This window comes from Chlorocebus sabaeus, chromosome 11 (assembly GCF_047675955.1).
Source record: "Chlorocebus sabaeus isolate Y175 chromosome 11, mChlSab1.0.hap1, whole genome shotgun sequence".
Classification (NCBI taxonomy): Eukaryota; Metazoa; Chordata; class Mammalia; order Primates; family Cercopithecidae; genus Chlorocebus; species Chlorocebus sabaeus.
This window is the reverse complement of record NC_132914.1, coordinates 90,094,572-90,117,467: the sequence shown is the minus strand read 5'-3', so window position 1 is coordinate 90,117,467 and position 22,896 is coordinate 90,094,572. Positions and strand designations below refer to the sequence as shown.

At 34.9% G+C, this 22,896-nt stretch overlaps 2 protein-coding genes across 3 annotated transcripts in view; one reads left to right on the top strand and one right to left on the bottom strand.

Moving 5' to 3' along the window:
* EEA1 (early endosome antigen 1) overlaps nucleotides 1-14,361 on the top strand; it is a 155,436-nt gene extending 141,075 nt beyond the window's left edge. Inside the window, exons 23-29 of the mRNA XM_008004236.3 lie at nucleotides 4,730-4,915; nucleotides 6,474-6,605; nucleotides 7,579-7,764; nucleotides 8,706-8,944; nucleotides 9,225-9,345; nucleotides 9,952-10,050; nucleotides 10,751-14,361. Of these exons, the coding sequence (XP_008002427.1) occupies nucleotides 4,730-4,915; nucleotides 6,474-6,605; nucleotides 7,579-7,764; nucleotides 8,706-8,944; nucleotides 9,225-9,345; nucleotides 9,952-10,050; nucleotides 10,751-10,873 (1,086 nt within the window). The 3' untranslated portion in view covers nucleotides 10,874-14,361. The remainder of the gene's footprint in view (nucleotides 1-4,729; nucleotides 4,916-6,473; nucleotides 6,606-7,578; nucleotides 7,765-8,705; nucleotides 8,945-9,224; nucleotides 9,346-9,951; nucleotides 10,051-10,750) is intronic.
* A 1,845-nt stretch (nucleotides 14,362-16,206) lies between these two features.
* PLEKHG7 (pleckstrin homology and RhoGEF domain containing G7) overlaps nucleotides 16,207-22,896 on the bottom strand; it is a 63,379-nt gene continuing 56,689 nt past the window's right edge. For both annotated transcript variants that reach the window (XM_073020995.1, XM_073020994.1), the window contains 2 exons: nucleotides 17,698-17,795; nucleotides 16,207-16,729 (listed from right to left, as the gene is read on the bottom strand). In XM_073020995.1, the coding sequence (XP_072877096.1) occupies nucleotides 16,622-16,729; nucleotides 17,698-17,795 (206 nt within the window). In that variant the 3' untranslated portion in view covers nucleotides 16,207-16,621. The remainder of the gene's footprint in view (nucleotides 16,730-17,697; nucleotides 17,796-22,896) is intronic.

Sequence of the window (22,896 nt, the reverse complement as noted above, 5' to 3'; positions counted from 1 at the left end):
GGAATTAAGGTTTAAAAGGTTGAATCTAAATTGTGAAGTATCTTAGATGCCTAGCAAAGATGATTGGATTTTATATTTGAGGGGAAAAAGTGAAAAGTCTAAATAGAGGAGTAAAATGAAGAAAATAGTACTTTAGAAAATAACCTAGTAGTGGCTTGCAGACAGCTTGGATTGGACCTGGGATAGACTAGTAGTGGAGAGATGAGTTGAGAGGTTACTTTCTTTCTCCATAAATTCTAATAGTCGAGGTATAAGTTGATTAGAACGAACATGAAAGAGGATGGAATAGAGGAGATTAATGGGAGAGAGAGAAGAAACAAAAGGGCTGAACCCATACCTGGCTGCAAGGATTTGACAAAGAGATAGGAAATTGGGTAAAATAATTTTCACAGTGCCAGTAGAATATCTGTATATCTATCTATGTATCTATGTATCTATCTATCTGGAGGTAAAAATTAGCAATAGTTGTTATTAAGAAAAAATACCACACAAGATTTAGGTAGTGTTAAATTATTATTATTTGTCCTTACAATACTATTGAAAGTATTGAAAGTCAAGGAAGCTTTGTGGAAGAGTTTGGGCTTAGCCTAAAAACAGTGAGGAACCACTAAAGGGAGTTACTTACATTTGCATTTTAGGCAAATGACTCACTACAGATTGAGGAATGAGAAACAGGGCTGAATGTGAAGACCAGAAAGGAGACTTTGCAGTAGTCTAAGCGCAAGATGATGGTGGTGTGGGCTGGTAATAGCAAGGATGGAGAAAAGTGCATGAATTTGAAGGATATTTAGGTGATGGAAGAGATGAAACTTAATGATTGATTGGAAGAGTCTTATAGAAATCACACTCTTTCCATATGGATGTCATTTACCCAAAGCATAAGCTAGTAACAGGAACAAACATTAAATCATCAATGTTAATTGATTTGATTGATATTCTTTCATTAAGCCAGCGATTTTTATTATGCTTGAAAGCTATGTTGTGTACTAATAATTTCATACATGAAAGAGTAACTCAAATGTAAATATGGGCAAAAAGAGAAAGCTGAGGGACAAGGCTGCCATAGAGTTTTACAACTTATTAAGGGACCTTGGATAGATCCTCTATTCCAAAACTTTCTTTTGCCAAAGAGAGCAGGCCCAGTGCTTCATTTTGCAGAGAAGACAGGACTACTGCTATACAGTAACAGAACCATGGTTAAATCTTAGTTCTGATTCAAAGTCTGCCATTCTTTCATCATTTCACTAGAATTTTTTATACAAAATAAAAGATTGTTAAATGTTATATAAATGCTTTTAAAATGAGAAGTGTATGAACTACTTAGGAAGCTAATTTTTTTTTTTTTTAATGGTAAATTCCTAGGGAAGTTCAGATATTTATAGACTTAGATAAGAGATGGCCATCAGTTATTATTTTTCTTTTGCTTCAGTGATGTTGTATGGTCTTGTATATAAGAGAGAGAAGAGGAGAGATTCAGAGCCTTGTAACATGACACCCACCTATGTCAACGCTATCTACCATGGGTTGGCAGTGCACAGCATGGGCTAACAGTGTCCATTCTAGACATCAGTAAAGTGAAAGGTGGCCTGGCCTGATCTATGCCTTTAGCCCCATCTGCTGGATTACTTATGAAGTACTTAAGTTTGTTGACTGGATATTTCAGATTGGTTAGCTGTGCACTACTCTGTGTTGTCCAGGAGAGGTAGGGGTAGAATTTAGCTGTAAAATTTACATGCTGAGTGAAGTGAAAATTCTAGGATAATAGATTTAGAATTAAATGTAAATATTCTTAGCCTAGTACTCTCTCTATATCATTGCATCAGAAATCAAGTAAAAACAACTAAAAATATGAAGGGTGTGTTTTTTTTTTTTAAAAGAAAGAATGGGAAAACTTGCTGAATAGACAAAAACAATAGCTACCATAGAACACTGCAGAAATCATTTGTTTACTGGGGTACTATAATGTGATTGGCATAATCAGGGTCAAGTTTGGTATTTGATCCATTTAGGGATTTGCCTATTCAAGAGGAGTAGATGGGTGAAAGATAGTCCCAACAAAACCATGGAATGGAAGATGGGGTTCTCTGAGGGAAGAGATGCTGAGCAGATGAAATAATATGCAATATTATTATAATTTGCAATAAGAAAGACGAAAAGAACATATAAAATGCATGACAGTATAAATGTTCGTCTATGTCATTGAATGACAGATGAAAGTTCAGAGGCAGGGAAAACAGTATGTCTTGGCATCTTCAGAAAAGATTTCATGGAGCAGTCCAAATTTTGAGCTTGACTTTAAAAAATAAGTCACTGGGTTTAGTGAGTTTACAATTTTATAGGCTGTTATTTAAACCATGGGCTTTTTGGAAATCTTGTGGTTAGAGGGTAGGGGTGCTTTCCAGGCTCTAACAAGCTTTGGTATTTTTAAACATTAGATCAGGATCTCTATTAACTAATTATAGTTGTTGTAGACTGTTTGAACTGGACTTTGTCAACTTTTCTCCTTTTTTTTTGTGAAATCACTCTCACCCTTTGTGACCCATAGGTCAGTTCCCACATGTTGTATAGAGCTTTCTGTAAACCCCACTCCACAGCGTCTCACACTTTTTCTGTGCATTTGGCACATAGCGTATACCCTCCTGCCCTGCATAGCTTCCATTTTACATGCCTGTTCTGCTTTTCGGGCGATATACTCAACTCCCTTAAGACAGAGACCAGCTTGTACCCTCCTGTTCTGTCTTAGCAGTGTTCTCAATTAATGGTTAGCTGCCTGATTAGTAAAGAACTAGCTGACGTTAATTCTTTCCTGAAAAAAGCCTCAAGGGGTTTAGTGTTCTACTGGCAGTCATTGAAAATTAAGATTTAATTTATATCAGAAAGGTATAACTGGGTTACTGGTAAGAAGTAAACTTTCTTTTTCAGGAAGCTTAAGAATCCTCATAAATAAGATCTTTGTTTATTTCCTTTTTTTTTTAAAACAGAATACTTGTTGTATACAAGCCTACTCAGCAGGGATCCTTTCCTAAATTACGTTTTCTGCCTCCTTTTCAAAGGAACTGTACCTCTAGATTAAGAAAGATCAGCTTTTTCCAGATCTGATGGAAGAGATCAATTGGATCTCTTACCCTGCTGATTCTTCGCAGTAGCAGTGGAGAGTGGCAAGGTTCTTACCATACCCATTACCTACCTGTTACCATATTTATCCCCAAATGAAGTGTAATGAGTGAAAAAACTTCCCCTTTCCCCAGCTGCTGCTTCTCAAAATACTTGGGCTTTAAAACAGTCAACGACTATGGACGATGTTAAATGACGATCACTGCTTCTACGATATAGATGAGAAGAGTAGTGCCTTCTCAGGATACAGCCTCAGATGTTTGGCTGAATTTTCTCTTTTCATTGACTTGATCAGGTTGTCAGCTGTGAAGTAGTTATTTTTATTCTGTGACAAAATAATCCTTCCTATTTGTTTCAGGAAAAACTCTCTCAAATTGTGTTTTTCCTCTACTCTCACACCACAACAATTATCAACACAGAAGACTTCTGTGACCAAACATAGGGGGATTTTCCCATACACACACCAAGAAGCAGACACCAACTGGGCGTCTTCCAATTCAATTCTAACACTATTTCTCTAGAGATAGTGTCAAATCCCACAGATTGAGGGCTCAATCCCCAAGACTGCTCCCTACAACTCCAAACACCAATCATAAATCCAGGCTTCCAGAACTTCTGACCAACCAGCTGGTTTCAAGTTGGGGTTTTCATGACACCCTCTTTGGGTTCAATTAGTTTGCTGGAACAGCTCACAGAACTCAGGGAAAACTTATTTACATTTACTGATTTATTATGAAGGATATTACAGAGAATTCAGGTGAAGAGATGTGTAGGGCGATATGGGGGAAGGGGCACGCCACCCTCCAGGAACCTCCATATGTTCAGCATCTAGAAGTTCCCCAAACCCAGTCCTCTTGGATTTTTATGGAAGCATTCTTTTCACCAGGGTATGAGGCAGGACCCTCTCAGGGAAGAGTCTTAAGACCCACAATCAGAAAGTGGGGTGGGGAAGAAGATTAGAGGCCTGCCTAGGGACCAGTGGAAGGAGGGCAGGAGAGGAGATTCTGTTTCCTGAGACCTAACCTACCCAACATTGTAGCAAAAAACTGTAACAAAGGACATGGGAGTTTTGATTCAGGAACCGTGGACAAAAACCACTATGTCATAACACCATACTATTTATTACTATTTTTAGCATGTCAAGGGACGTCATAGAACCTACCAAATGTATATGTATGCATAATGAAGGATTTAATTATATCTCTTTTAAAATTGTTTTCTTTCACATTGCCTTATGACTTTAACCATATATAGGTTCTCTGAGTGTATACTGATATGGTCCCTACTTACTTGGTATTCTTTCATATCAACTAGCCAGTATTGAAGATGTGATCAACATTCAGCAAATACTTTCAATATTTATTAGTAAATAGATTATTTTTAGAGGCTTTGGAATTGCTTCCATTTTACTAAATATTTTATATTATAAATGTTTTCTATAAGCAAGAGAGTTAATATTTTAGAATTCTTTCTCTTTTACCTGGTCTTACTGATGGGTATAATATGCTATTTTTTTTTAGTATATTGCTTTCTACAATGTTTATATTAACTTATGTTTCTGTTGAATTTACTAAAAACATGGCATATAATAATTTGGGAAAATTGTTTTTGTAAGTCCATAGAAGAGAAGCTTTCTCTAGCACAGGAGGACTTGATTTCAAACAGAAATCAAATTGGAAATCAAAATAAATTGATTCAAGAACTGAAGACTGCCAAGGCTACATTGGAGCAGGATTCAGCAAAGAAAGAACAGCAATTGCAGGAGCGATGTAAAGCACTACAAGACATTCAGAAAGAAAAGGTATTGCATGTTTCTGACCTAAATCTACAATCTTAGAGTTACAATTGTCTTAGAGATCATCCAGTCAATCCTCTTATTCAGTACAAGCATCATCCTTATTTTCAACAGCTCTCTCAGAGGGACCTCTAGTTTCTGACACTTGATCATTGGGATTTTAATGCCAGGAAGTACTTCTTAATGGCCTCCTTGTTATTTCTACCCTTTTTTCTTACTGCCCTTTTTAGTTTTACAAACAAATCAATTTTTCACACCATAGATCCTGGGTTATTTCAGGAAAGATAATATAGTTCCTCAACTATTTCTCATATAATGTTATCCTTTAGATGCATGAATGAGATATAAAAGATCTAGAAATAATTCTTAAGTGTGTTAAGGATTCTTAAAATTAAGAACCAGAGTGTCTAAGGAGTTTATTAAGTTACAAAGTTGAAAGCATTCATTTATTAATAGATGACCAGTACATTTTAAAAATCACTTTAAATTCTATATGAAAGAAAAATTCAGATCCTAGGGAAGAGTTTATTTTTTGTTTTATAGTTGAAATCATACATTCCTATTAGCTGACAGGATATTACTCTGCAGTGTATAATCCCTAAAATTCTTGGTATATTCTGAGTGGTTCAGTTCCTGAAATTTAATTTAAAAATGTTTTGTGGGTGTGGAGATGGTGAAGCTGGAATTAAATTCATGATTTGTGCTTCAGGTTTAGAGAATTCTGACAGAACTATTGTTCATAAGGCCAGGTTTGATGGCTCATGCCTGTTATCCCGGCACTCCCAGAGGCCAAGGAGGAAGGAGTGCTTGAGCCCAGGAGTTCAAGATCAGCCTGGGCAACATAGTGAGACCTTGTCTCTATTAAAAAAAAAAAATTAGCCGGGCATGGTGGTGCACACCTGTAGTCCCACCTACTTGGGAGACTGAGGTGGGAGGATAGCTGGAGCCTGGGAGGTCAAGGCTGCAGTGAGTGAGCCATCATCTTACCACTGCACTCCAGCCTGGGTGATAGAATGAGACCCCGTTTCAAAAAGAAAAAGAACTGTTGTTTATAGGAGTTTAGTTGTGAGAGCTTTACATCAGACAGACTTGCTTTGTTTTTGGCTCTACCTCTGATAGATTATTTCATGTCTCATAAACCTTTGTTTCCTCACCTAGAAAATGGAGATTTAAAAATCTACATATACTAGAGATTAACTGAGATAATATGTAGTGCTCCTAACTAGATACCTTATATAAAGATAGTGATAGTAATAAAATAGGAGTTATAAGAGTAAGAATAGTAGTTTTGGCTAAATTTTACAACATCATTACTCTGACCAGGTACTCTTTATTTCACAATATTAACTATAACTATTTAATGTTTACAATTATCTTATTATTATTGTTCACACTGTATAAATAAGGAAACAGGCAAGAACCAAGAGAGGGTAAGTAATTTGCCCAAGTTAGATAGAAAGGGGCAGGAGCCAGTGTCATCAATAGTAGCAGTCATTTTTATTACACCCATTTTCATTTAAGCATTTTCTTTAAAATTATTTTAAAATATATCATTTTTCTACAGTCACTGAAAGAAAAAGAACTAGTAAATGAAAAGTCTAAATTGGCAGAGATAGAAGAAATTAAATGTAGACAAGAAAAAGAAATCACTAAACTAAATGAAGAACTCAAGTCCCACAAACAAGAAAGCATAAAGGTATGTTAAGATAATCATTTTTCCTGCCTTCTGTGTTATATTGTTCTTTAAAGAAATATATATACAAATACATATTTATTTATTTATTGAGAACTTGCTGTGTGCTAGGCAAATTGTTCTGTTGTTTCTGACAAATACTCTTGCCAGAGTGCTTTTGTATTGCATAATACCTGTACCCATATTGAAATTGTTACATTTGTTTTCACATTACCAAATGAAGCAAAGTAACCCTAAGAGTTTCGATCTCAATGAAATGATAATCAAGAGATGTATTGATTTAGAAAATTATGCTCACGGGTAGTAAATTTCAAAATATGAAAGAGTTTAGAAGTAAGATTTAAAGGGATTGTTTATTCAATTATTTTTCTTCCTAAAGTCCTTTCATAATCTGTTATTTTTAACATTTTACCTGTTATAAGCGTAAACAGGGTACCCATTGAAGAAAACTAATTGTTTATTATTTGCTTTGTAAAATACGAATTTCTTAAAAAAGGTTAGATTCTTGAGAGCACTCATAATGCCCTTTGTGTCTGTCAGCATAGTTATCATTTTGGTTTTTAATTAATTATCCCTTTATGTTCCTCTGTCCTCTAGAATGCGACTTCCTTAAATCAGGGAATGTGTATAATTCATCTTTATGTTATGTCCCCAGAACCTAACTCAATGTGTGATAACTAAATGATGATCAGTAAACGTTAAGTGAGGAAAGGCAAAATAGAGAGTACAGTTTGTTTTCTTTCTCCACATAATCAAAACGTATACATTTTTTGTCACCTGGATTTAAATGATTGTTGAGCAGGACATATAATCTTGCATCTTTTTAACCAATTGTTTAAAATACTGAACTTTTAAGAATTTCGTAAGTGGGTAAAACCTATATTCAATCTATTGTAATAAATTGCATAAATTTTAGCTACATTTTGAAATATTTACTATGAAGGATGATTTATTTTGGGCCCTACTTTTTCAACAGGAGATAACAAATCTTAAGGATGCTAAACAGCTTCTAATTCAGCAGAAATTAGAACTTCAAGGAAAAGCAGACTCCCTGAAGGCAGCTGTTGAGCAGGAGAAGAGAAATCAGCAGATACTAAAAGACCAGGTGAAAAAGGAAGAAGAGGAACTGAAGAAAGAATTTATTGAGAAAGAAGCTAAGTTGGTCAGTGAGTTAATCAGGGGAAGTATGTTTTGCAGTAGAGCTTTAAATCAATCCAGTGAGAGGACTATTCTACTTATGAGATCTGATTAAAATGCTTTCCTAACATTTTAGTTTTTGATTAAGAAAGAAGATCTTATTTGTTTAAATAGCTGACATGTGGTTGGAAATATTTTACCCTGTAACCATATTTCTGTTTATATAAGTGAACACTGAAATGAAATAAAATTTTAAAAACTTTTTTTTTTTTTTTTTTTTAAGTGTCAGAAACCAAATAACCGCACAACTATGTAGATCTGGTAAATGGTGTGAATGCTAGTCATGTGAAACCCATTTGTTGGGTCAAAGCGAATGTTGATAAGGGGGAGCGGAAACTTGAGTTTGAAATTATGATGAACAAAGTCTGCTTTTCCTTTCCTAAGTTGCACATGCCAGATGGGAAGCATCTGGCTTTCCTCTGTTGAATTAAGTCCAAATATGCCCAGATAACTTGGCCATTGAATGTTTTAGTTGAAGAGTTTCAATTTTAACTTCAAACAGTCATTTGAAGGTTTCATAATGGTTTTTGGCAGACTGATAGAGAAAAGAAAGCATATGGAATTAGGAGGAATAAGGAAATTTCAGCTTTGTCTCTAGGGCACCTTGCTATCCCAACCATATGTGTCTTTCCTGCTCTGGTGGAGAAAAATCTCATATTGTGTCACTTTAGCTCACCATCATGATGGTCACTATCCATCATTTCAGCATTTTGACCTTTGAGCCAATTCGTATTACATAGATGCTTGTGGAATCAGTTTTATTAATGTGTAATGAAATATGTTCTCCTGCCTCCATTCCCAAAGAAGCAATAGTATTTATATTGCCAATATTTTAAATTTAATAAATCACATTTATTTTGCACTACTTTTGTAATAGATTTTCCCCCCACTTTTCCTTTTTTTCAGCATTCTGAAATAAAAGAAAAGGAAGTAGGAATGAAGAAGCATGAAGAAAATGAGGCTAAACTTACTATGCAGATTACAGCATTAAATGAAAACTTAGGCACTGTGAAGAAGGAGTGGCAGTCTAGTCAACGGAGAGTTAGTGAGCTCGAGAAACAAACGGATGACTTACGGGGTGAAATTGCAGTATTAGAAGCAACGGTTCAGAATAATCAAGATGAAAGGAGAGCACTACTGGAAAGGTGATTGATACCTAGTAAAATTAAGTTTATTTCCATTGTAAGTGATAAAAAGATTGTCATATTCCATAGTTTTTAAAAATAGAAGAATCTTGAGAAAAGTGCATAAGCCTCTATAGGTATTTAAGTTATAAATATTAATTTAAAAATTAATCTGTAAAACAATCAGATAGTAAAAATTAATGTATTATATATTTTAAATTACTAAAGTAGTCCATTATCTATACCCTAGAAGGGTCTTTAATGGTTTTCTAAAAAATTACCTCTTTGCAATCTATTCCAGATGTCTTAAAGGAGAAGGTGAAATAGAAAAGCTTCAAACCAAAGTATTAGAATTGCAAAGAAAGTTGGATAATACAACTGCAGCAGTGCAGGAGCTGGGCAGAGAAAACCAATCACTTCAGGTCAGTCAACTATTGATATGAGGCAGTTTTTTAGTCTAGAATTGACTTATTAGTGAAAAGCATATTTTTAACTTTTAAAAAAATCTCATGTTTTATAAATACTTTCAAATAGCTACTGTCTGTTTAGCAGTATTGTAGGTTTTATGGATACTTAAATATAAAAGTAAGGAACTTGTTTCAGAGACCTCAGAGATTCATTAGGAAGCCATGTCATTCATGAATTGTTAGTATACGGAAAGAACTACAAAATTCAAGAATACCAAAGAATATATGAGTCAGTATGTTTTAAAGAAGTGATCTGAGTATATGCTCAGAGTTACCAGGAAAGATTCATGATTATATTTAGAATGAATTGGAAATCAGCAAAAGTTAGCAAGATGTTTCAGGAATAAAATTCCATGAATTTTATTTGGTCATTCAGATGTATGAATATAGCTACTTTTGACAATAGAAGCTGACCAGTGTATTTCTGATTTTTAAAAATTTTATTTCATGGGTCATATTGTCAAAATTTCATAGAACTCTGGCAGCAAGTTAGAAATAATCTAGCATTCTTTAAAATGTTCAGTACTATAATAAATATATCGATACTTTTTTGAAAAACAGATCAAACATACACAAGCGTTGAATAGAAAGTGGGCCGAAGACAATGAAGTACAAAACTGTATGGCCTGTGGGAAAGGCTTTTCAGTAACAGTGAGACGGGTAAATACTTTTGTTCATTTAACTGTTTCTGGATTTCATTTCTCACTGATAATTAATGTTTTAACCATCAAAATAGTCCTTCATTTGATCGAATAATTTTCTGTTTATCAGTAAACTTTAACAACAACATAGAATAACTAAACTTCATGCAGACTAGCTTCTGGTTAGTATATGTGTTTGAATTTTACTTTTAAATTCAGTCTTCCAACTTAGTTGCTGTCTGGGACAATCATTTTCTGAACCAGTGCACCAACATTAAACTCATGTTTTAGTAATCATTGGGTTCTTTAAAGGAAGAAAAAGCAGAGATATTTTTAAAATATATTCTAAATACTACCATTGTGTTATGACTTCAGTTTATATTTCTATTGGAGACATTAGTGCCTGAAACATTTGGGAATTAGGAATAGTTTTTCATTGGATAGAGATACTTTATAAACACTTTTTAAATGCCTCCTCTGGTTCTTTTGAGAGTTCCGTGATAAATTCTATATAAAATGTTTAGCATAGTGTTTGATAAATAGGAAACATTCCATTTAATTATAACAAAGAGATTAAGTTAACATATTGAAACATTATATCATTAAATATTTCTCATGCTAATGTACCTTCACAATGTAATTGGTGGTATTCATGTAGTTTCATAATACTTTTGGTATAGTTTTTATTCTTAAAATTGTTTAAATTTTGTCATTTACAGCATCACTGCCGACAGTGTGGAAATATCTTCTGTGCTGAATGTTCAGCCAAAAATGCCTTAACTCCTTCTTCCAAGAAGCCTGTTCGTGTGTGTGATGCATGTTTCAATGACTTGCAAGGATAATGGGTTATCACAACTTCAGAGTAATATTACACTAACATTAGATTTTTAATAAATGTACTTAATAGAGGTCTTGGACTACTATTTGGTTTGGACATTGGTTGCAATACTAGACCAAATAGGAATTAGTATATTTTGGAATGTTATGGATATCAAGTAAAACTCTTCTATTTTTGTGAGACTTGGCCTTATCATCTTTCATTACTTTTTTCCCATTTAGCCCCTGGAATAGCTTTCATGCCAAGTTTAGAATTAGCCAATGAAATGTAAATAAACTTTGGACAGAAAATAGCAATGTATTTTTTTAATATAATTTCATTATTCACAAATGAAGAATGCAATTCCATAGCTTACTTCTTTCTCCTAAATTTAATGTACAAAAATGTACATGGATGATATTATCACTTGTTGCTGTTTTTGTTGCACAATAGCACATTAATTGTATTAAATATTCTCTTTGTGAAGTTATGCACAGAACTGTAACATTTCCTCTACCTTTTTCTCTTATATGTAGGTTCATAGCTCAGTTGCATTGTTATGTTATGAATTTACTACTTGGGTGTTCTCAATACAGTTTATCTTAAAATATGTAGTAACCATGAATTCAAAAATGGTTTTTGTTTTAACAATATTAATTAAATTTTCTTGGGTGGATTTTATAAAAACCTGTGTAAAATCAATTTGCTTACTTATGGTTATCTGGGGTTGTATTTCAAAGAATAGGGTTAATTTTTCTTTTTGTCTTTTTCTGTCTCTTTCTTAAACTCCCACATATTGTCCATTTAGAATCTTAGAAAGCTTCTTACCCTAGCCCTCAGTTGGAGGATGAATAATAAACATTATATAATGTTCTTATTCTCGGTTTCTTGTAAGTGGGAAGTCTTTTGAGATCAGCCTGCATATCATACCCTTATTTTGTCTCTCTAGCATCTTCAGGAACCTGAGTTTGCTTTTTACATAGATCTGATTTTTTCCTTTATTTGGTTTAACCTTTTCAAGCATAGGTCAGCTTCATGTATTTGTTTTATAATTTTGCATCTTAAAGTTAGTAACTAATGTTGCTGTGGTCTTATTGGTGAAAACAAAATATAAAATGGTAAGAAGACATTAAATATTTTACTTTCTGTTCTTATTCCCTATTGGGAAGAATTTTTAAAAGTTGTAAAATTGACTTAAAATGGTTCTGAATTTGGTGTTCCATACCAACTGTTCCCAGTTTTACTATTGTGAAATTCCCTTTAAGTAACTAACACCTAGAAATAGAGTGTCACCAAAAACAAATATATTTAGGAATCCCAGAGTTACAATAAAAACTAAAACAACATGGCTAAGCACCGTAAGGATAATTAAGAATTAGCTTATTTGTATTCTGAACAATGGTATCGAACTTTAATTTAGCATAGTCTTATTAATTTGGAAAATTGTAAAACATCTCAAGAGAGAAGTTATTAATATTGGTTTATTAATCTTTCTAAAGAAGAAATGTAGTTATACATTCATTCAGTGCAATCATTTTATAATAGTAGTTAATATTTCATTTATACTAGTTTATAATATACATTTGCTTTCAAATATTCTGAAATGAAATTATATTTATGCTATACCTACAATGTATGTAAACTGAAAGAGATCACTACGTATTTGTTTAATTATTTAAAAAAAATTTTAAGTAAACCCTGTTGTCATTAGCTATTAAGAACATCGATTAAGTTCCTGGACTTGGATAAACATATATCCTTGAGCATATATAATGAAGAAATACCGTGGCTCTTTATTAAAAATAATAGTTGGATAATATAAACCAAACTATTTATGTAGTTTTATATACTTATAAATCCTTCCAAATAGTTTTAATTCTATAATTTTACATATAAATAACTTAATAAGTGTGCTGGAAAAACACAGATGTTCACAGCACCACTTTTTTTTTTTTTTTTGAGATAATAAAATTCCATGAGAAATCTGGGTTTGAATATTTGTTCACTTTGTCTCCTAAATGGACACCCTCCAGGCCTTCTGTCTGTCTCCCCTTTGCCCCCAACATATTCACAAAAAAATTGTAAGACAAGTAACCATATATAGGTGTTTGAATGATTTTCTCATTTTTATCTAACTAATTTCATTTCATAAGTCCCAAGTAATTTACCTACCATAGACTACTATACTGATAATATAAATGAAACCCAACATTTTTTGCTACGAACTCTCCCCAATTTAATGTGTTTTGAAAACAAAAATTTTAATTTTTTTCCTTTTAATTAAAAAGTCATCTTTGAAGTCCTTATTGGCTGTACATTTTACATGTTTGCTGGTACTATTATTTTGTCAGTGAGTTAGAGCTGGCATGTACTGCTCTTGGCTTTAATGAAAAGCACATTGGCATAATGTTAGTAAATTCCAAACCCCGGCACAGAATGTGAGTTAAAATTAAGTCTTGCTGGGTTAGTGTACAATAAACTATACCTACAGACTTTTTTTTAATAGAAAGAAGACAAAGCTGCTGGTATATGATTTGTTCCTTTGAAGAAAAAATGAGGGAAACAAACACAAAAACCTCAATGCAGTGTATAAATAACATTTTGTTCAACTACCTCTTAATGTGGAATTATCTACTTTAATAGTTTCCTGACAGTAATGTTAAATAGTAACTGCCAAATTTGTTATTTTCCCATCTCTCTTAAAAAGTCTTTATGATTATTTTATATAGTTTTGAGAACTTTAAAGCCACTTTTTTTTAACCTTACATTTGCATAAAAATGTTTAGCTTTTAAGTAGAGAGCAAATTATGATTTTATATTTTGATATTCATGACCTGTTTGACTAGAGGAGTTTTTTTTTTTTAAAAAAATGCACTTTGGCTGTAAAACCATGGATGATTTGATCCATAAAATTTAAATGTGCCACCATTATAGTATTCCTAGACATGAGCTTGATGAATGGTATTCTGTAATTATCATGTGCCACACATTATCGTGTCTTAATTGCCCTTAGCCCAAATTTTAATGATCAATTTGTTATTGTTGCAGATGTGAATATTGTGCATAAACTTACTAAATTGATGTAAAATTGTATAAAATAGAATTAGAAGTCACTAAGTTCTTTCTGTGTAGAAGTAATAAATTTATTGTAACACAATGCAGTTGTGTATATGACATTCTGTAATTCCTTGAACTGGATCATATATTCATAACTTCTGTAGATACTTTTGCATGAACATTTTCTCATTTAGTTTTTGGGTTCATTATTTGTACTGTGTTTACTACTTGTGATCATGTAGTTGTGCCTTATTTTGTGAGAAAGGTTAGCTCAGTAAATACTGCAATTTCTAAACTCAGTGATTGGGAGGTTATTAATTATAAATGTAACTGATAAAGTACACGACAGCATTTAAATCTGTATAAAGAACAATGGAAGGATCCTTATTGAATTGTTGCTTTTGTTTTTTTTAATATGTTTAAATATTATATTAAAAAACATTTCTTTCTAAACTAGTTGTATTCTGTGACTATAAATTGTTTTGTCTAACAAAAGAGAGAACACTATATTAACCATTTCGCATTAATTTATTTACAGAATATTAGGACTTTGCACTTGGATATAGACAGTGGTGTTTTGATGTTGTTCAATTTAGAACAGTAATTAAATTCCTGATCTCGAGAAATTATTAATGCCATTTTGTTTTAGACATTCCATTTAATATTGTAGAGAATTAACAAAACTAAAAACAAATATAAAAAATATGTAATTAATCCCTTATTTCATAAAGATACTTAAAAATTTTATTTATTTATTTTTTTCTCCTTCCTGTCCCCAAAGATACTTTTTGGAAGGCCCAATGTGCCATTGTTTTTCTTCCTGGGTGCCACGGTTCTAGAATGGTTTTTGTTCCGACCCCCACGATCCCTTCATTTGAATGTGCTTCATTCTAAACCCTCTGAAGAGTTTAATGTGCATATCCTCAAGCATCTAATATATTGTATATTAGACATGTATTTTGTGAGCTTTATAGAATTCCAGTTTATGTGCAGCGTATTCTTGAGCTGTTTTACATATTTTGTTAATTTAGTCAGTCTGTCTCTCCCTTTAATGAGATTCAGAGGGAGACAACCACCTTTATACATGCAAGTAAGTCTGTGGTTGCTGGATTCATGGGACTACAGGAATTTGAGAAGTCACCTCGTGTTAGTCTACTGCTCACCTCCGAGGTTGGTTTGTATCTAAAAAATTTGCAAGACGATTGTTAATTTAAAAATTTTTTTCAGCCAGAAATTTCTTTATAAAATCCTCTCTTGCATAATCTATATTGTCTTCTCCTGGACATAACTGCTTTTAGTCCCATCCAGATGCCATCTCTAGAAATTCACTTGAAGTCTATTCTCCCCTTTGCCTTCTCCCCACCTCATTTATTCTTAGCTATTAACAATAGTCACTGTCCTCCCGATTGTCCTTTTATTTTTTTCTTCTATTAAATGTCTGACATTATTATAAAGAGATTATTAGTCTCCATTCTAATAGTGCTTGCCTTGTACAAAAGCCTTTCTGCTGCACTTGTCTTTGCTGCTTTGTTTGCATGGTGAAATTTCACCTTCCTCAAGGAATTACTGTGCACGTGACTTGCCCAAATATTACCCTCTCTATCCCATTCTTTAGCTTAACAAAATCAGCTAAGGCTTCAGTTGCCTTGCAACCAAATTTGATAAATTTACTACTTTCACTTTGCAAATTGCAAAAGGTATGAGCCTGAAGTGGAAGTTTGTGGACTTCCATTTGATGCAATAATCTGACCCTAAGAACTAGTTCCTTGAATGTAGTTAATAGTATATATCCTGTCATAATATAATAATTATTCAAACTGCCTTTCATGATAAAAATTCTGAAGAAATTTGAAGTCCTGCCAAATAAAATTAAGTGACTGTACTGTGCTAACATACACACACACACCCCAATCAAAACCAGAAAGTATTTTTATGGCAAACACCATCATTCTTCAAAAAATAAAGTTAAGAGACAGATACCTTACTATGTCTATGAAAATCTGTACACTTCACAACAGGCCAAGAAAAGCCATGCAAAAGGGTTAACTGGTGAAAGCCAGATTTTTTCCCCCCCGGCTATCTTAAAGTAATGGAATTTAGTCTTTGGGGTTTTCTACTTCCACGTTAGAGTACTATAAAGTATACCTGAGAGGAGTTTGAGAATAGGAATTTTAAAACTGCTATTAAAATGTACTTATTTATCGCTTTGTATATTAAAAGAACAATCAAGCTCTGTATCTAAAGAACTATCATTGTGTTTGAGGCAGGACTACAAAGCAGTTAAGACTGATTGACAAGCCATGAAGGAAAATTGGTTTCATTATTTCATAGATACACACAAAGTAAGATGCTGGAGTTCATATTGGACACAAGCAGTGGACATTGTTTTCCTTCTGATACTCCATTTATCTGATCATTCACCCTTTACAAATTAGCACCTTTCTTCACTCACACCTCTTACAAACTTGACAGAAGCATTAGAAAGTAATCTGGATGTCGGTATGTATCTGTCAAGAAATTCCTCAGAGTTCAAATTTGTTGCAGTCATTACTCCTCTATACTGAGGATTTTCCTAGCTCAAATTTTCAAATTCTGGAACTTCTTTAAAATGCAAATTTCCTTCTAGCTTATCAGTAGCTAAGTGTTACAAAAGTTTGAATGAAATAATAACTTAAACCCTAATCTTCTAAAAAGGCATGCCACTTATTTTAGGTCCCTAAATTTCAGAGGATTCAGCGGGCAATGTGAATAAAGATATTTTCTTGGTTTCCTGATTCTTGGTAAAGCAAGAAATTGCAGTTGTTATTTGTGCCATCCATGTTTTCTGTTGAAAAAAGAAAAAAAATACATAAATAGAGATTAGAATGTTAAGCTGACAATTTCTCACATATTTGGGCTAATATTTTCTGCTATATTTATTGACCAGCTCTTTAAAACTGAAGACTAATGAAACATTTTCATATTTTCTTTCTTACATCTAATATAAATACTTCTAATCATACAGGAAAATGCAGATAGGCTAAATGAGTATGGTATGCACGTTGGATAACAGTTATGAGTAATCAAACAATAGTCAATGATAACTCATTAGAAAAATGAGTACCGAGAATATACGTAGTTTGAACGTGTCATTGCTGGAATATCCATTCTCTGTGGAAACAAGTTCTCAACCTGTAGTATAATTTGAAAGAGACTGAGGGCAGTGACCCAGGAAATTGAATATTGCATTTATTGTCTGGCCACATTGTGGCTATGATGAAAGCCTACCAGGGGAAATTCAAAAATAGAAACTTCTAAGATAGAGAAACCAGAGTCAGGCAACTGCTCTTTCAACTCCATAGCTGTAAAAACAATGGCAGTTTTTCAAAGGTTGACAAGCTGACTTGACACAGATCATTATTGCACCAGGCCCTCCTTAAGCTAATATCCTATTATATGCACTTAGGAAACTGATTGGAGCATCCTAAAAGTTCATCATGCAATCCAAATCAATTCTTCCCCCATTTCCTACAGAAACTGCAGAACTCAGGCAGCTCTTGAGCTTCTCCAGGAGGAGAACTCTGCAAGCATGAGGAAATTGTTCCTCAACCCTGCAAGTGTGAGGAAATCGTAAATACTGAGGCTTTTGAGCATTATATGGACTAGATGTATCCCTCCCGTCCTCCCAAATCTGCCCTTCCCAAGTGGGTGAGAGAAATACACAAAACTTTCCATTCACTGTTACTTAAGAGGCTGGGGGTGAGCTTATGTAAACTCTGAAGAATCAAAGACCCACAACATTAAAATACATACTTTGATGTTTTCCGTTTGGGCTTGTAATAAGAATGCTGCTATACACTGTCGATATCTGTTTTCGTGTTGTATAAGAAAAGCATTTCTCAGCCCAAAGACTAGAAAAAGATATTACAAAGACAAAAAGCCAAATCATTTCATATGAAATCCAAACAATTTCTTAGTACAAGAACCTGGGGTTTGTTTTCTATTTGGCTTGTTTTTGTTTTAATGAGGGTGGGAGGTTTATGTAGGTTATAAATTTTTTTTAATTTTGTTTCAATGCCAAGACCCCACTACTATGTCCAAATAAAGCCCACTCTACTATAAAAACCCTTTCTTCTTTAGCTAATGACTTCTGATACTTGATGAAATGCAACTATGGCTTAAGTAATGGGAAATGGGCCCCTCCTCATAGAACAAGCTAAGCATATGAGGTAGATTTTTGTGTGTGAAAATATAAATAAAAATATACAAAACAATATAATATTTTCTTTTTTCTTCCTCACCACTTCTTTAAAAATTTTTATTTTTGTGTTTAAAGGGAAGTCACATCCAACCAAGGTTTATAAACAAATTAAGACGTGGCAAAAATACAAAACCACCTGAATACTTCAGGCCAAGAAAAGCCAAAAACCACTCAAATAAAATCCAGCATCCACCAAACTGGGTGAAATGTAAAACAAAACAAAAAGAGACGTTGGCATGGTTTCTGTGTTTGCAAAAGAGAGCCTGTTCTGTCATTTTCTAGCTGGTCTCAAAGAAAAGACAGGAGATAGTGGGAGAGCAGATTTCTTTTTTTAATATAGCAGGAGCTCTTTTAAAATGTAAGTCTCTTCTTTGAATTATTAATACAACACAGTTCTGAAGCTTATACATTCTTTTTTTCTTGAGACGAAGTCTTGCACTGTCACCCAGGCTGGAGTGCACTGGCGGGATCTCGGCTCACTGCAACCTCCGCCTCCCAGGTTCACGCGGTTCTCCTGCCTCAGCCTCCTGAGTAGCTGGGATTACAGGTGCCCGCCACCACGCCTGGCTAATTTTTTATGTTTTTAGTAGAGACGGGGTTTCACTATGTTGGCCAGGCTGGTCTTGAACTCCTAACCTCGTGAACTGCCCACCTCGGCATCCCAAAGTGCTGGGATTACAGGCATGAGCCACTGGCATGTGGCTCTGTACATTCTTTCTATAGTCAGTGTTTAGAAACAAATAAACAAACAAAAACAGGCCAGGGCTGTCTCCTGCCCATATCAAGTACTTCAGAGAAGAGAAAAAGGGAGCAAGTGACATATTCTTGCTGATCATTAAGCTGATGCTTGTCTGCTGTCACTATTTGTATTTGTTGGAGTTAGTAACTCAGGCTTATCTGAGTAGGGCTGAGCTTCTTTCAGAATCCAAGTGAATAAAATACTTATTTTCTTTCTTTCTTTTTCTTTTTCTTTTTCTTTTTCTTTTTCTTTTTCTTTTTCTTTTTTTTTTTGAGATAGAGTCTTGCTCTATCACCCAGGCTGGAGTGCAGTGGCGCGATCTCAGCTCACTGCAAGCTCCGCCTCCTGGGTTCAAGAAATTCTTCTGCCTCAGCCTCCAAGTAGCTGGGATTACAGGCACCCACCATCATGCCCAGGTAATTTTGTGTGTTTTTAGTAGAGATGGGGTTTCACCATGTTGGCCAGGTTGGTCTCGAACTCCTGACCTCAGGTGATTCACCCGCCTTGGCCTCCCATAGTGCTGAGATTACAGGTGTGAGCCACCACGCCCGGTCAATACTTATTTTCTTAACTGCAAGAACTACCCCAGTATCACAGATTATACTCATAACAACCTGAACATCATAATTCCTAAATTCTACTACAACAAATAAAGTCTGTTAAGGAGAGGCCATAAAATTCTGTCCAGCTTCTCTTCAGTGAGAGAACTAAAACCTATTAAAATGACTTTCTGGGGAAAAAAAAAAAAAAAAGCTGGCTGTGTTTGTTTTACTCTATAATTCTTTGCCTTATAAATTCCCTGTAGCAAGTGAGGCTTTAAAGACCAGGTTGTTATTCTTGGCTGGTTTTTGGAATTCATTTTCCTCAAAAACTGTAACTGTACTTCTAAGGTTACTCCAGGCATCCTTGCTCCATTTGGTTTGTAGTATAGGTACAAGGGACTTTATAAATGAAAGGACCTGCTAAGCTACGCCTGTGAAATACAATTCGGAGAGAGTATCATATATAGGCAGGAATAGCTCTTTTTTTAACTGACATTCTAATACAATAATTGACACCATTTTAAAAGCATTTTCTATGTACTGGGCACCATACTATGTTTTTTCTCTACATGACAACCCTATGAGATAGGTCAGCTAATTCCTACTTGTAAACAGGAAACAAATTAATTTTTTCAAGGTCACAGAGCTTACAAATGATATAGCCAGGATTTGGAATTAGGTCTTTCACTCCAGAGCTCAATCTCTCTCTTGTCCTCATTTACTTTTTCCTACTCTATAGCTACTCTGCCTCATGTACTATACCTAATTAGTCAAGTTACTGGGCCCGCGGAATGAGAAAAATATTTTTTAAAGGAACAAGAGATGGTAGTTAAAATCAGAAAATAAAAAAGGTGGAAGCATAGTTGTTTTTGGTTTTGCTTTTTGAGACAGAGTCTCACTCCATCACCCAGGCTAGAGTGCAGTCATGTGACCTTGGCTCACTGCAACCTCTGCCTTCGGGTTTAAGTGATTCTTGTGCCTTTGTCTCCCAAGTAGCTGGAATTACAGATGTGTGCCACCATGCCTGGCTAATTTTTTTTGTATTTTTTCACCATGTTGGCCAGGCTGGTCTTGAACTCCTGACCTCAAGTGATCGACCCGCCTCAGCCTACCAAAGTACTGGGATTACAGGCGTAAGCCACTGCGCCTGTTCCCAGAAGCATAATGTTTTTTAAAAGATTTTTTAATTAAAAAAAAATAAAAGAAATAGAGGAGAAAAAACATGCATCTTTCAAGGTAATCCAGTGATGTCAGATTTCCCATAAAGTTCAAGTCTTAAAGTTGGCAGGTTGTGACTACACTGAACCCTCAGCTGAGCTGCTTCCTCTTCCTCATGGGTGTTCTGGTACCTTCCTTTACTCAAGTCTATGTGTCAGGCCACAATCTCTAAATATAGCCAATCTATAGTAATCTATAACTATAGCCACTGTAGTAGGAGAAGAAATTCCTAGCACAGGATGCCCTCTACTATGATACTTTTCCCCATGAAGAAGTAAACTAAACAAATTACAGAACAGAAGTGATTTCCAGCCGCCACATACTGAAGCTTTGTTTTATGTGTATTCCTCTGCCATCCCTTGGGCAGTTAAGAGGCTCACACTGAAAGTGAGCACACTCACCAAGCAAAGGTTTTGCAACCTTGACATACCCCCTTTGTGGCTTGCTCCTGAACCACTGTCTGGCTTGGTGATTTTGGCCTACATAGACTTTGGTCCCAGTCAAGTCAAATACAAGAGGCTTTAAGGTCTGCCCTGTTACCTTTCATCAAATCTTACTGAAAATAGGAAGAATGGATACAGGAGGCAGAAGCTATCTTTCTGGATACAGGCTTCCCTTCTGCTCTTGGAGAGAGGTTATATTAATTCATGGGTTAATATATGTAAGGCATTAAAATTTTTACAATTTATTTATTTTCATTTTTAGAGACAGGGTCTCATTCTGTCACCCAGGCTGGAGTGCAGTAGCAATCACAGCTCACTGCAACCTTGAACTCCTGCGCTCAAGCCATCCTCCAGCCTTAGCCTCCTGAGTAGCTGGGAATACATGTGTGTGCTGCTGTACTTCACTATTTTTTTTTTTTTTTTTTTTTTGAGATGGAATTTCACTCTTGTTGCCTAGGCTGAAGTGCAATGGCTTGATCTTGGCTCACCACAACCTCTGCCTCCTGGGTTGAAGTGATTCTCTTGCCTCAGCCTCCTGAGTAGCTGGGATCACAGGTGTGCACCACCACACCTGGCTAATTTTGTACTTTTGAGTAGACACAGGGTTTCTCCATGTTGGTCAGGCTGGTCTCAAAGGCCCGACCTCAGGTGATCTGCCCAATTTGGCCTCCCAAGGTGCTGGGATTACAGGCGTGAGCCACCACACCCAGCCTATTTTTTTCTTTTTTTAATAAGAGACTAGGTCTCACTATGTTGCCCAGACTGGTCTCAAACTCCTGACCTCAAGCAATCCTACTGTCTTGGCCTCCCAAAGTACTGGGATTATAGGTATGAGCCACTGCACCCGGCTGGCATTTAAATATATAACTTAGTTATGTAGCATAACTATGTAAGTATTTGCTACTGTTGTTTGTATATTCATTCATTCACTCTTTAAGGTTTCTCTATTATGTATGAGTCAGTCCTATGCTCATCACTGAAGCTCTGGGCTTGGCTGCTGGAGTGGGAATTGAGGGGGATGGTGAGTGCTTTCTCTTTTCTAGCCCCTCCCATGGGGACGGGAAGTCAGTCCCCACCTGCCTGGTCTCAGCTGGTCTAGGAGCCTCTAGACAAGGCAGAGTGGTGTCTGCTTCCTCCTGAACACTGCCGCCCACTCAAGCCCTGAGTAGACTGAAATGTCCTTGAGTAACTCAGAGTCCCAGGGCTTTTCTGACAGAGGATTTACTGATCTTTCGTTATTCTAAGAGCTCCCCAAGGCCAACGGCTGTTCTTATTCATCTTTGTATCTGCAGGGCCTGCTGAGTTCTTGGCTCTCAGGAGATACTCAAGAAACACTTGAATAAAAGATTAAAAATGATATATATTTCTGATGCATGTGTCATGTAGATACATGCATATGTATATGTGTGTGTATACATATGAATATATATATATCTGGCATAATTATTTTAATAGAGTGTAATAAAATATCTTACTCTTGCATATCTGGTCATGGTTTCTCAGTGTTTTAATAATAGCAATAGTATTAATGATGATACTGTAGGTAACAATATTAGTAGCAACTACCATTTATTGAATGTATCACATTTGTTATTTAATTTTCATAGAAACTCACTGAAATAGATATTATTATCCCTATTTTGCCAAGGCTTAGAAAACTGAAGTGCCTTGTCTAAGGTCATACAACTAGCAAGTAACAGAGCTATCACTCAAGCACTGGACACCATAACTAATTCATAGAGTGAAAGATATATAGACACGTAGGAACACAGTCTTGTTTTTATGAAGACTTAAATTGGATTTATGTCC